This window comes from Colossoma macropomum, unplaced genomic scaffold, assembly GCF_904425465.1.
Source record: "Colossoma macropomum unplaced genomic scaffold, Colossoma_macropomum, whole genome shotgun sequence".
NCBI classification, from domain to species: domain Eukaryota; kingdom Metazoa; phylum Chordata; class Actinopteri; order Characiformes; family Serrasalmidae; genus Colossoma; species Colossoma macropomum.
Window position 1 is genome coordinate 35778661 of NW_023494785.1, and position 13294 is coordinate 35791954.

The 13294-nt window shown below is 36.3% G+C and overlaps 1 protein-coding gene across 2 annotated transcripts in view; it reads left to right on the forward strand.

Annotated features, from left to right (window-relative positions):
* The window catches only part of LOC118823220 (epidermal growth factor receptor-like), a 48717-nt gene that overhangs the window by 16547 nt on the left and 18876 nt on the right, over positions 1–13294 (forward strand). For both annotated transcript variants that reach the window (XM_036592654.1, XM_036592659.1), the window contains exons 2-11: positions 3763–3914; positions 4043–4250; positions 5870–6001; positions 6242–6310; positions 7704–7822; positions 8065–8206; positions 9185–9301; positions 9916–10042; positions 10145–10218; positions 11154–11244. In XM_036592654.1, the coding sequence (XP_036448547.1) occupies positions 3763–3914; positions 4043–4250; positions 5870–6001; positions 6242–6310; positions 7704–7822; positions 8065–8206; positions 9185–9301; positions 9916–10042; positions 10145–10218; positions 11154–11244 (1231 nt within the window). The remainder of the gene's footprint in view (positions 1–3762; positions 3915–4042; positions 4251–5869; positions 6002–6241; positions 6311–7703; positions 7823–8064; positions 8207–9184; positions 9302–9915; positions 10043–10144; positions 10219–11153; positions 11245–13294) is intronic.

The window sequence follows — 13294 nt, forward strand, 5'->3', positions numbered from 1 at the left end:
CCATGAAGAGCAATGCATTCTTTTACGGCTAAATGCACTTTGGCGTGCTATGGTACATACAATAGACCTCTGAAGTCATGTCGTCATTCTGCAGTTGGCGTCATGCCCATATCAGGAAATCTGAGTCTGAACATTTTTTCTCTATGGGAAAAATGAATGCCCTTTTTCCTTTGTGCTTTCAGAGTACATTTCCGCCAGAATATCACTGGATCCTCTGAATTTTGAATAAACTTTCGAGTAGAATTCTAAAGATTTTGTCAGTGTCTCAGAACAGATCAGACCCTCACAGATAAAAACGCTAGGTAGAGCTTTACTTCAGACTAAGGGATTCACACAACAATCGTGGTCAGAACAGTCCAAGGTCAAAACTAGACAACAGGATATCCAGAACAGGAGACTCATAAAGAGAGGTCCCAAACACAGTCCATGGTCAAACGCGGAAATGCAAAAACGACAACGACAGAGCAAAAGGGAAAAGGCAAAAAAACAGGTCAGGAAAAGGCAAAAAAGGTCAGGCACGGATATTCAACAGTACAAAGAATGCTCGATATGCAGCGGGAGATGTTGGCAATACTTCATGGTTGACTAAACTAAAGCCTGGGCTTATATACTACCTAACTGATTATATGTAATGACAAACAGGTGAGACATTAGAGCTCAGGGGCAGTGGAGCATAGAAAATAGAATCCATTGGCTGACGGAGATGAGGATGAAGACATAGGTTCCTCCCAGAGACTCATGGGAGTTGTAGTGCTCTTCACAGGCCATGGATACTACAGAATCCACTGGTTGCAAGGAACAGACAGAAGGATTGTCCTCGGCAGTGGGTGTGACAGATTTTCTGCATAAGTCGTTGTTTGAGAAGTACCACTACAGTGGTCGTGAAAGAAACCAGGGGTCGCAATATTCAAATATAGACAATTTATTTACTATCCAAAACCACCAGAGACCTACACGTGTGTTTTAAGTTTTATGTTTCATATGTAGAATGGGGAAGTAGAAGAGAAAAAAAAAAGACGTTTTTTGCCTTACAATGTACCTCCATATGTGGATTTAAAAAAAAAAATCAAAGAAAAAATCTCAGAACTAGAATGAAACAATATCTCAGGCCTCAGGCAGCACATTTGCAACAATTTCATGTAATAGCGTTCTGCAAGCGTGCATATATAGGCAGACATCTAGTTCTTGTTACCACCGCTGTGAACAATTCTGACTTTTAAGTTTCTCCAGTGGAGTTAACACTCAGAACAAGTTTGCTCACTTGCGCATAGGATTATGTTGTGTTTTAAACATCAGCTATAGTATGATCTCATCTGAAAGATACATATGAATGTCTTCGAAACTGTCATTTGTTTTCAAATTAATCGTTAAATTGAGATATATTTAAAACAGCTTTGGAAAAAAGATTACAGAAAACTTTAATCAAACCAAAGAACTCTTGTAGGTACTGTGGGTTAAAGCAGTAGGATTTTTGGCCTGATGAGGAGGTGGCTTGAGTGATTACCCTTTCAGGTGAGCTAACACTACAGATAACCAGTGCAACATTCATGAGGAAAAATCATAGTCTTCCATATGGAATCTGGAGGAACTCTCAGTGAAACTAAACGCAGAGGGTGGCACATATTCAAGTGCATTAATATTTAACCTTACACCGAACATTTTTCAATCACAAATGCAACTACAACTGCCGCAGTGTATTGTTTCCTGTAAATTCTATGGACTTCCAAGACTTCTGTGTTTCTGAACACAAAGTGGTTTCTTTGAAGAAAAAAAACAATCCCTAAGAATACATTACCTTCTTTGAAGTTAACATAAGCTGGCTAGTCCACATAGATGCTGATCACAATAGTTAGTTAACTGCCTGTGCCAACCAGTTTGCTAACTACTGTCTGTAGAGTATGGAAAGCCATTTCAGCAATCTTTCTTTACATGACATAAAATTGAATTTGAAGGAAAGTTTTTAGTACTAGTATTTAGTATTTAGTACTAGTATTTGTAATAATTAAATGTTAGTTTGAATTCATATTAAAATTCTTCATACCATTAAAAGAAATCAGAAAAATTCTGTGATTTGTTTCTACTGCTAACTGAACTCAACTCACAAGTAAAGGTTACATTTTGACATGTTAGAATTTTTAAGCATTTCTTTTACATATTGTTTGACATATTTTGCTAAAACTAAAATCCCAAGCAGCTTTCCAAACTGGAGCACACATAATTCGAATGAACACAGGAAGTAAATCTATAGTAGTAGTAAATCTGAGCAGTCTGCTGTGAGCACGGCATATCTGAACGTCAAACTCAGCCCAAGGCCAGTGTGAGAGACTCAAGGTTCCTGTCAAACATACATCACACGTCCCTGTCGAATTGTCTGCTTTGAAGATGGACAGAAAATGTAGCCGTTATAACTGCTGACCTTCTGTGTACGTTGTCTCCATTTACAGTTACATACCTTTGCTCTTTACTTTTCTATCCTGTACATAAATAAATGAATAACTGGATGTACCACAGTCAGTCATTAAACATGATATTGTTAATTATGATGATGTGATTTGATATCAGTTTTTTTTTCTTGTATGTGACTCACTGAAACAGTTCTCTCAGAAGAGAGGATTCTTACAATGAATTGTGTGGTAAAAGAAGATATTTTATGATTTGATTGAGATGAAAAGTTATTGTTTTGCATACAGTCTAGAAACAACATCCTTTACATTTTTCTGTTTTTGTCTCCTGTTTTGCTTGACATTGAAACAAATGAAAAAAAGTCAGTAGTGCAGATTTGAGCTTTTCAATAAAAAGTGTAAATCGCATGTGAATGTAGTTGATTCACTGTGTAATTAAATGTGTACCTATCTTAAGATCGTAACTAATGCTCTCGGTCTTACATCTTTGGACTTTGGTCTTGTCTCGGTCTCGAGATAAGGTGGACTTGTTTTCGAGACCAGCTGAGTGCAGTGCCTCTGTCTGAGGTAACTGGAAACAGATTTTTTTCAACAACTGATTTTAGTTCAACAGTATCTTCAAGCAGAATAAAACTGTCCTTTCGCTACATGCTTGAAGAAACCTGATCGCTGCTGGTTGAGGATCTAATTAATTCTTTCCATGATGGCCGAACTGGGTATTGTTTGTTTGTTGATGTTTATTTGTTCCAAAATTTAAACATCCCTGGAGGGCAGCTCAGGATTATTGCTGTGTTTTTGTTTAATAATAATAATGGATGTATGTTGGTGGTTTATGTTGACTCTAAGTGGTGATTCTGAATAAGTTTTACAAATTAAGGTACAGAAAATAACCTTAACCATCATTTGCTTCCAATAGATATCATGTATAATGAGTGGTAATGAATGTACAAATAAACTAAAAACTAAATATTTTCCCCCTCCTTTTTTTTTTAGTTTTATGTTCTGAAAAAATCTTAATCTGACCTCAGTCCTGTCTCAGTCTTGGCCACTCCTGGTCTGGGCTTTGACTCAGACTTGTCTCAGTCTTGACTCAGATTCGATATGTCCATGTCTCGGTCTTGATTCAGACTCACCTCTAGTGGTCTAACTAAATATTTACAATAGAAAACTATAGCAAAATGAGGTGAATTACTTGATTTCCATTTTTTCTCAGCACACCCCAGATTACACTAGTCATTACAGGTTAAAAATGGGCCTCATTTGGTGTTTTGGTTATTTATGAAAATCATTTGTTGTTTTTATTGCTGTATATTTCCAGCATTTTTTGGACAGATTTCTTTTCGTCCTTCTTTTCCAACAGTGTGCCAGGGAACGAACAACAAACTAAGTCTTCTGGCCCAAGCAGATGACCACTACGAGGCACTAGTGAGGATGTACAGAAACTGCACCGTGGTGCTGAAGAATCTGGAGATCACCCATATAAGAGAGAACTATGACCTCTCTTTCCTCAGGGTGCGTCATGACGTCACACCAGAATAGAAAGCAGAATTCCCTAAAATGGAATTAGACCATGTTTACACTATTGTATGTGCTTATGGAGAATGAATGAAGTATTCTTGATTACTGTTCTTTAATTACAGAGCATTGAAGAAGTTGGTGGTTATGTGCTCATAGCGATCAATTATGTGGATGTCATACCCTTGGAAAACCTTCGTCTAATTCGAGGACACTCCCTTTATGAAGGCAAATTTGCCTTGGCGGTGATGGCCAATTATGACAAAAACAGCTCGACTGTTGACATCAGCAATCCCAGAGGACTTAGGGAACTTCCTCTGCGGAGCTTAAGAGGTAAGAGAGGTCGATCTGTCTATCTACATTCAATTTTAAAGTGTTTTAGATTTTGCTCTATTCAATTATACACACATTTGTGATCAACAAATATTGCTTGTTCCAAGCAAAACCTACTAAATAACTTAGACAGGCAGTAGCCTATGATGTACTGTGTTGTGGGCCAGTGTCCTAATGATCTATGAGCATTACTTAAATTAACAAAAGTACTTAAGTTAACAAAAAAAATGTATATAAGAAAAGAAACAAACAAAACAACTATATACATTCTGTATATATATATATACATATGACTCATATACACAATATACACTATTATGTTTACATATTCTGTTTAGTTGCTTGTATTTTTAGCTACTTGATATTTACTTACCGGCATGAAGTACCACAAAAGATCTGATACTGAGTGACGTGTGACAAATACTGTAGCTTTTCCTCTATTCACAACATTATATTAATTTACATAATTTAATTTAATTTTATATATAGACCATCGAAGGCATAATAATGTATTTTATGTTTATTATCTCTTTGTTCTCATATGTATGCTGCAATGGTTGGTATAGTGTAGTGTGTAACACCTCTGCTTTCTACACTGTAGACTGGGGTTTCGTCCCTGCCTCGGTAAGCACCCTACACTATACCAATAAGAGTCCTTGGGCGAGACTCCTAACACTACCTTCGCCTACCTGTGTAAAATGATCAAATCGTAAGTTGTTGCTGTAAATGTAAAGTACACGGGTAATGAATTATGCAACATTACATACACAAAATCTTAATTTCTTGATCTCTTGCATAATTTGGGTGATTGTCGTGAAATTTGAAACAGTGTTCTTAGTTTTTCCCTTTTTACTTTTGGAACTCTGGGGTAGTCTGGATGAATACCCAGTTTAACAAAAGAGAAGTGGGCCATTCCTAACATCATGGGCCAGCCTAAAATGGAAGTGCCATTATTTAAAGCAAAAAAGTCAGAGGAAAAGCTACAGTATTTGTCACACGTCACTTGATATCAGGCTCTGATCTTTTGTGGTACTTCATGCCGGTGAGTAAATATCACCTGTTGATGAGTCTAATAAAATAAAAGCAACTAAATGGTGTATATGGAGTCAAAAAAAAAAAAATTATATATACATATATACCATTACCATATACCATTTTTTTGGTAATTTAAGTACTACAAGAGGGCTACGCACCAAAGATTTTCACTCATCCTCTCACCTGTGTAGACGTGATGTGACAATAAACATGATTTGATTTGATTCCTTTAAATTTGTGTTAGTATATGTCTAGTTTACTAGGGTTTTACACTTTCTGAACTCTTTAGCTGTAAAAACATGCCCGGTATTACTGTGAATACAAGAAGCATGTGTGTGTTTTCATGATACTTTGACTTCCACTGACTTTTGGTAAAACTTCTCTTTGTTGTTTTTTTCTGCCATTCTGTTGACCACCTACTGGACAGTTAGTGGCTAACAGAATGAGATATTGCTAATGAGATATTAGTAATCATTTTATCATATACTATACCAACTACAATCTTAATCCTACTAAATTCCATTTCAATCATTCAGCCTAATCAAATATTTCAACTGCTGTACACATTTTCTCATTTATCACAGAGATTCTGAGAGGAGGAGTAAGCATTGCCCATAACCGCTGGCTGTGTAACATAGAAACAATTCAATGGCTAGACATTGTGAGCAAGGAGAGTAGCAGTACAGTGATCATTGAAGGAAGCACTGACCCTAAATGTAAGTGCATACTTTCTTTTTATCTCATATAGAAGCAGATTATATGTAAAGTGTTAAGATGTATACTAAAAGATTGATCTGCTTAAAAATTCTACATATTACACAATAAGTTGCAAGCTTGATAGTTCAAACTGGATTGGAACAGATAAACATGAGGAATGTGCTTTAGTTGAGGGTAAAACATGAAGCAAACTCCTTTTTTGGTAAACAGTGTGGCCCAAAACTTGAACTCCTCTTTAGGTAAACAGTGTGACGCAGGTTGCTATAATGGATCATGTTGGGCAGGAGGACCAGAAAACTGTCAAATCTGTAAGTACATTCTTTCACATGTATGTTGCATCACTTAATATACTGTGCAAAACCCCATTCATATTTTTATTTGTTCAATACCCAGTAAACTCCTCTGGAGTTCCACAAGGTTCCATTTTAGGGACACTACTTTTCTCACTGTGCATGCCACCTCTAGGATATGTGATCAGGAAACATGAGTTAAATTTTCATATAGCCATGCTGCTGACACACAATTATAAAAGTATTTTCTCTTCCCTCTAAAAGAAGGCTCTGTTGACAGGCGTACAAATTGTCAGACATCTCTAAATGGATGTCAAAAAATCATCTGCTGCTTAATCATGACAAAAGTGAAATACTGAGTGTTGGTACTGATTCTCAGAGAAAACTGATTTGTGAGTAATTAGATCCTTTGGCGTTAATATTTTAAATCTGAAGTTCTTTCATTGGTTTTTTAAAGCCCTAAATGGCGTAGCACCCACTTACCTCACAGAATGTCTGTCTGTTTATGTTCCAACACGTGATCATAGCTCGGCCAATTCTGGCCTTCTCCAAATACCCTGTGTAAACTACTGAAACAGAGGAGGGGCTTTTGTTGTGGAACTCATTACCTCTCACAATTAGGCGGTCAAGTTCAGTACACATTTTTAAGAAACATCTGACAACTTATCATTTTTAACCTAACCTTCATTTAAAATAGTGTTAACTTTTGAGCAGTTTGGGTATGACAAGGGATCTATTTGTAAAATGTATTATCATTCCTTATTATTATTAAAACAGCTATTAAGTACAAGGTATTCATTTTTCAGGAAGAGGAAAGTCAAGTAAGTGAAAATGAAACAGTAGTTTCCAAAAATGATCTGAAGACATAGACTCCTAATAACAATGCAAGACCTGGTAGACCACCAAAACTGTCACAATCAGATGAACAGCACTTATAGCTTTTGTGTTTGAGAGAAAGGAGGAAATCAACTCCACATTTCAGATCTGAAAAAAGCACACAGCACAACTCAACACTATGAGTCTGTAAAGATGTGTAGCTGTCAAGAAGTGCTTACTGAGAAAAGGAAACAGACAAAGAAGATGCTGGTGTTCTCAAAACAATGGACTGACCATCCCAGAGTCCAGACCTCAGCATCACTGAATGTGTTTGGGATTACTTGGACTGTGTAAAGCAAAATAAAAAGGCAAAGGCTGGACAAATTAATAACTAAAATAATATTATATTATATTATGAAGCATCTGTGTGATTACCTGAGAAATACATGTTTTCTGCCTTTTCTCCTGACACTAAAATATAAACAACTTGTGTTTCATGGCTGTTTTGGGGGCAATCTCTGATTTTTCATACAGTTCTGTAGATGAAATATTTAGTATTTCTTTAAGCATTTAAATATTTATTTTCCTCTCTCAGTGACCAAGCTTAACTGTGCAGAGCAGTGTTCGCATAGATGCAAGGGACCCAAGCCCAGTGACTGCTGCAATGAACATTGTGCTGCTGGTTGCACTGGACCCAGGCCCACAGACTGCCTGGTAAATAACACATGCTGCACTAACAACAACAACAACAACAAAATCTCTGAGTCAGCGTGTTTCAGAAATTGAACACATTGTTCAGTATTTATTTTTACTGCTACCAGTTCTACCCAGTGTGCTACACAAGCCTCAGTGTAGTGATTGACAACACAAAGCCTAATGGCTGGAGTTTGAGGAGTTCATGTTTATTTTAAAACAGTTAGAACGGTTCAGATGTTTGCTTTGTGTGCGCTGTTAAGGCCTGCAGGGACTTCAATGATGATGGAACGTGTAAAGACGCGTGTCCTCGTCTGATGACATATAATGCAAACACTCATCAACTTGAAGTAAACCCAGCGGGGAAATTCAGCTTTGGAGCCACCTGCGTGAAGAACTGCCCGCGTAAGTGTCCAAACGCACAGGTCAAAAGTTTTTTAAAACATTTTAGCATGATAAATCCGTAATACTCATTTATGCTGACTTGTCATAATTAAAGTTTCTCTGATTTCTTTCCTTGTCAGCTTGAGTCAGTATATGAGTCCACTTAAGTGGTGCTAAAGACTCAAGTGTGTTTAAAAAGGATAAAATCTGTATTAATAAGTGCTGCTATTTGAATTATTAACCTTACACACAAGTGGTAAAAGTACTGTCAAGGCTTTTATAAATGTATTCTTTATAAGTGTCATAAGTACTATGACACATCTTTATAAATACAGTATAAACTTGCCACTTTCTAATAGGCTAAAGGGGTCCGAACAACGATTATTAATTTTTAAAAAAGTATATATTAAACACTTAATAATGATGAACTTTTATACATCACAAAGTAGCAAGATTGAAAAGAACTTCTAAATCACTTTAAACAGGACATGGACAGTTCAGTCATAACTATTACGAACTGATTTTATGTAACTAAGTAAATATTACTTAGTGATGTATTTTGTGTATATATTTTTATTATTATATATATTTAAATTATATATTATTTATGTGTATATATTTTTTGAGTTATGAGTACAAAGTAAATTTATCATTATTAGCATACTGTGAACAAAGATTCATTTCTGCATTTCAGTAAATTGTTAATAATTCAAATGGTACCATTTATTAATGCATATTTAACTATTAGATAATGATTAAGTTGCTGTTTAGGGCCTATTATATTTAAAAGTTGCCACAGATTTTTTACCAGATTGCCAATAATTGTGACCCCAGTGTTTTCTCTACAAACGAGATGTGATATATGGATTAGAACTGAAATTCTATTAAATAACATTTTACATTCATACCTGTATCTGATAGCTGTTGTTGCTCAGCATGTATTTAGTAAATTAAAACATAAATGAGCATGTTGATTCTAAGCCATTTTGCCCGCTATAGATAACTATGTAGTGACAGATCATGGAGCTTGTGTCCGCACCTGTGGTGACAACACACATGAAGTGGAGGAGAACGGAATTAGAAAATGCAAGAGCTGTAATGGACCCTGTCCAAAAGGTGAATATCAATTGAAAGTTTTGTTCTAAACTATTGGCTGCTCCATTTGTTCATTGTATTGTCTTTTTCACAACTCAATGCTGTGGGTCCAAAAGATGTGTAGCAGTTAAGAATCTAAAACTTTGAAAAGGAAATAGACAAAAAAAAAAAAGGAAGAAAAATTGCAAATCAAACAAAGAAGCTGCTGATGTTCTCAGAACAATGGACTCACCAACACTACTGAATGTTACGGAAGTCCTGAGAGGCCTTAAGCTGTCGCTGTAATTTTCTGGATTGTTTTCTTGATATAACAAGATAAGTAACTGGTTATTTCTAGATGACAATTCTGTCATCTTGAAATAACAAGAAAAATAACTAAGTTTCTCAAGATAGCAACTTTATTATCTTGAGATCACAAGATAATTAACTCGTTATCTCAAAATAACAATCCAGAAAATTATAACTACCTCATGGCCTCTCTAGACTTCCATAGGATGTGTTTGGGATTACTTGGATTGTGTGAAGCAAAATAAAAAAAAAACTATTGGCTGCTCGGTTTGTTCATTGTAAATATCTACTATATCTTCTGATAATTAACTCAGTGACCGTGTGAAATATGAATGCCTTTTGTGTAGATTGCAGTGGACTTGGAACAGGGAAACTTGTTGGAGTCATGTCAGTCAACGCAACTAACATTGATACCTTTAAAGATTGCACCAAAATAAATGGAGACATCTCAATATTTGGAACTACATTTAATGGGTGAGAAATCTACAAAAGTCATTTGCTTCATTCAGTCTTGTTCTTTGTTGATAGTGAACAGTTACACAGTTATCTGGATTCAGCAAAAGTGTTTTTTTTCAGGGATCCCTATACAAAAACACCTAAAATGGACCCTGCTAAACTGGATTATTTTAAGACCGTTAAGGAAATTACAGGTACATTTAGCTGAATATCATGTGTACTCTTTTGGTTACATTTTGTTCTGACACTGATGATTTTTGTGGGGCGGGGCTGGGGTGGAATTGAGTTACGGTCTGTCTAAGAAGTTAATAAAGAAATGTACTTTTATCCACAGTCTATTTTTCTTATACTACAGCCTCAGGGTCTGGTCTAAACTTGCCTTTCCCCTAAAATTACATGAAGTGAATTGCATGCTTGATTAAATTTAAATTAGAAATTGACAGTCTAGAATGCAGTTCTTCCACTTGGTGTCACAGTGATTGCAAAAGGCTGCATATCAAAGCATGACAGTTGTAGAACAAATTTTTACAATTGGCTTCTGGAAAAGGAAGAATATCAGATATTAGATATCTAAAAATATTGACTATGATGTACAATGTGAAGTGCCTCAATATCCGGATTTACACTCCAGTAGGTAATAGAGACTACACGAAAAGTAGACACAGTGAAGGCAACTGACTCTAAACATGAGCAAATGACTATCCATTTGTAGTTAGGACTTGGTAAAGGATCTCAAAGAAACAGGAAAGTTGAGTCATCATAGTGTAGTTAAGCTGGATATAAAATGACAGTAAGCTGGGTCATCACAGAGTTGTAAGCTGAATATAAGTGCAAGACCTTTAACTTACTTCTAATGTTCATTTATTTTTATAATTTTCTCCCAATATGTATTCTCACTTAAAATGTGAAAATGTGCTATTGGAACAGCACATAATAAACATTGTTTGCAGCGAAAGTAGGAAATTTGGCTTAAATGGAGATAAATTGTCAGCTTCAGGATATAGAGGGTGGGGGGATTAATCCAAGGATCTTAACTCGGGGCCAAAGGGAAGAGAAACTAAATTATTTTGTCCTGTGTCTGAGCCTTTTTAGACCATTGATCATTGTCATTATCTTTGATCTTTTACAGGGTTTCTGCTGATACAGGCTTGGCCAGAAAACCTCACTTCATTGAGTCCGTTTGAAAATCTGGAGATCATCAGAGGCAGAACCAAGCAACAGTTAGATCTTTTTTTATAACCATATATAAATGCCATTTTGTTCCAGTGCATATACAGTACTGCGCACAAGTTTAAGGCACCGTAGCACACAGTTTAAAACCATTTATCTTGGCAATAATAGCAAAGGACGCTGGCAAGAAATACCAAATACCATTAGCACAGTTGCAAATAAACATAAATACAAATGACGAACTTACTTATTTGAAAAAAGTAGTAGGTATCTTGTGAGCTGGGTTGAAGAACAAAGTTGTTAAATTCCAGCACATGTGAAGTATATAATGTAATATAATGAAGCATTGACTGGCTAAAGCAGGTGCTGTGTGATAACCACAAATAAAACTGGGCTACCCTGAAGAAACGTTCGGAAATGGTTAAACGAACACATTCACATATGTAAAATCACTACTTAATGCAGGGATGGGGGAGTAGCTAAGTAGCGCGCTACTTTTTGTAGCTAACTACAATTTTTTTGTAGCTAATAGCTGTAGCTGCTAAACAAAAAAAAAGCCGTTTAAACAAAAACACGCAGACTTACTTTGCTTTAAGCTTTAGGTCAGCTGAAGCCGCTTTTCTCACACCTCAGTCAGGAAACTTTTCCACGGGTTTCTTGTAAAACGTCTTTCAGTGTTCGACTTTTTACGAGGCTGAAGTCGCTTCTCATTCACCAGCTCGAATTGTCCTGTTCCACCTTAAATGGTGCCTTGTACTGCTGCGCCATTTAAAGGTGGAACAGGACAATTCGAGCTGGTGAATGAGAAGCAACTTTAGCTTCGTGAGTTGTTGCAGATTAAACGTATGAGGAAACCAGCTGAGTGCTTATAAATGCAAATAAGTCCATTCATCTCCAAATTATCGATGTTCGTCTTAAATCTTTCTCTTTGCCATTTCGTTGTCTGTGTTGCTGTGTGCCCAGCCGTCTGTGCGTCAGTCTTCAGCGTTAAGGTTGGTCAATTAGCAGTTACGCATTAACTCCAGCATTTAAGACCATTAATTTTACAGTAAAGGAAGATTATGTTATTTTACCTAAAAATCTAGTTCTCCTGTGGAGCCTCAACAGCTCTGCAGCAGTGGAGAGATGATTCAGGCCTGATTCTCACAAACAGAACCAGGGTCACTGATGAGAATTTTGAGGCTGAAGTGTTGCTTACGTTTAATAAAGGACTGTGAATGTCATGGCTGTATATCTTGCTGAAATGTTTAAATTGGAGCAGTTTTATTTCAACAGCTGACAGTGCTTTGCACAAAGTTGGTTTCAGTTATTTTTGTTGATTTTTGTTAGGAAAAAACTGGAATGATTGACTTTGTCTTTACTTACTCTCAGTTTTTGTTGGATATCATGCCTTTGGTTGTGTACATTTTATTGTTGGTTACACTTAAACTCACTTTTTGGTGATCTTTTTGAATATTTGCAACTTTTCAATTGAATGTTTCTTTCTGGCTCATGACTAAACGCAGTGTCTTGTTCACACTGTCAGTTGGGCTTGTTTGGTGTGTCAGGTGGAGATTCACAAACATTCTGAGAATTGCGCTTTGAAAGTGGCTAAAAAGTCGTGCACTACTTTTCAAAAAGTAGCTAAAAAGTAGCCACTACTTTTACTGGAAAAGTAGCTAAATTATAGCTAGCTACAAATTTTTGGAAAGTAGCTACAAAGTAGCTAACTACTAATTTTCAGCTATCCCAACCCTGACTCAGTGTATCAGTGCTATTTGTATTTTTTCCAATATTAATGTTTCCTGAGCAAATTTGTCAGGTGCCTAAAACTTTTGCACTTTACTGCATATTTTGCAATGCTACACAAGTGTTAACAGTTACAGTAGACAAGTTTTGAGCCATATGAATCTGACTTGGCAAAGAAAAGTTACAGTTACATTTTCAATTTTAACCCCTTAAAATCCCAGGCTTATGACATACTAAGGCTTATTATTTAGTAACAACGGGGACTTCGGGCAGGGACTTCGGGCAGGGACTTCGGGCCTGTTGTTGCTGGCCATTTAAGAGGTTAAATGGTGTGTCTGTTCTATGGTACTATCAGAGATCTCGGACATTCAA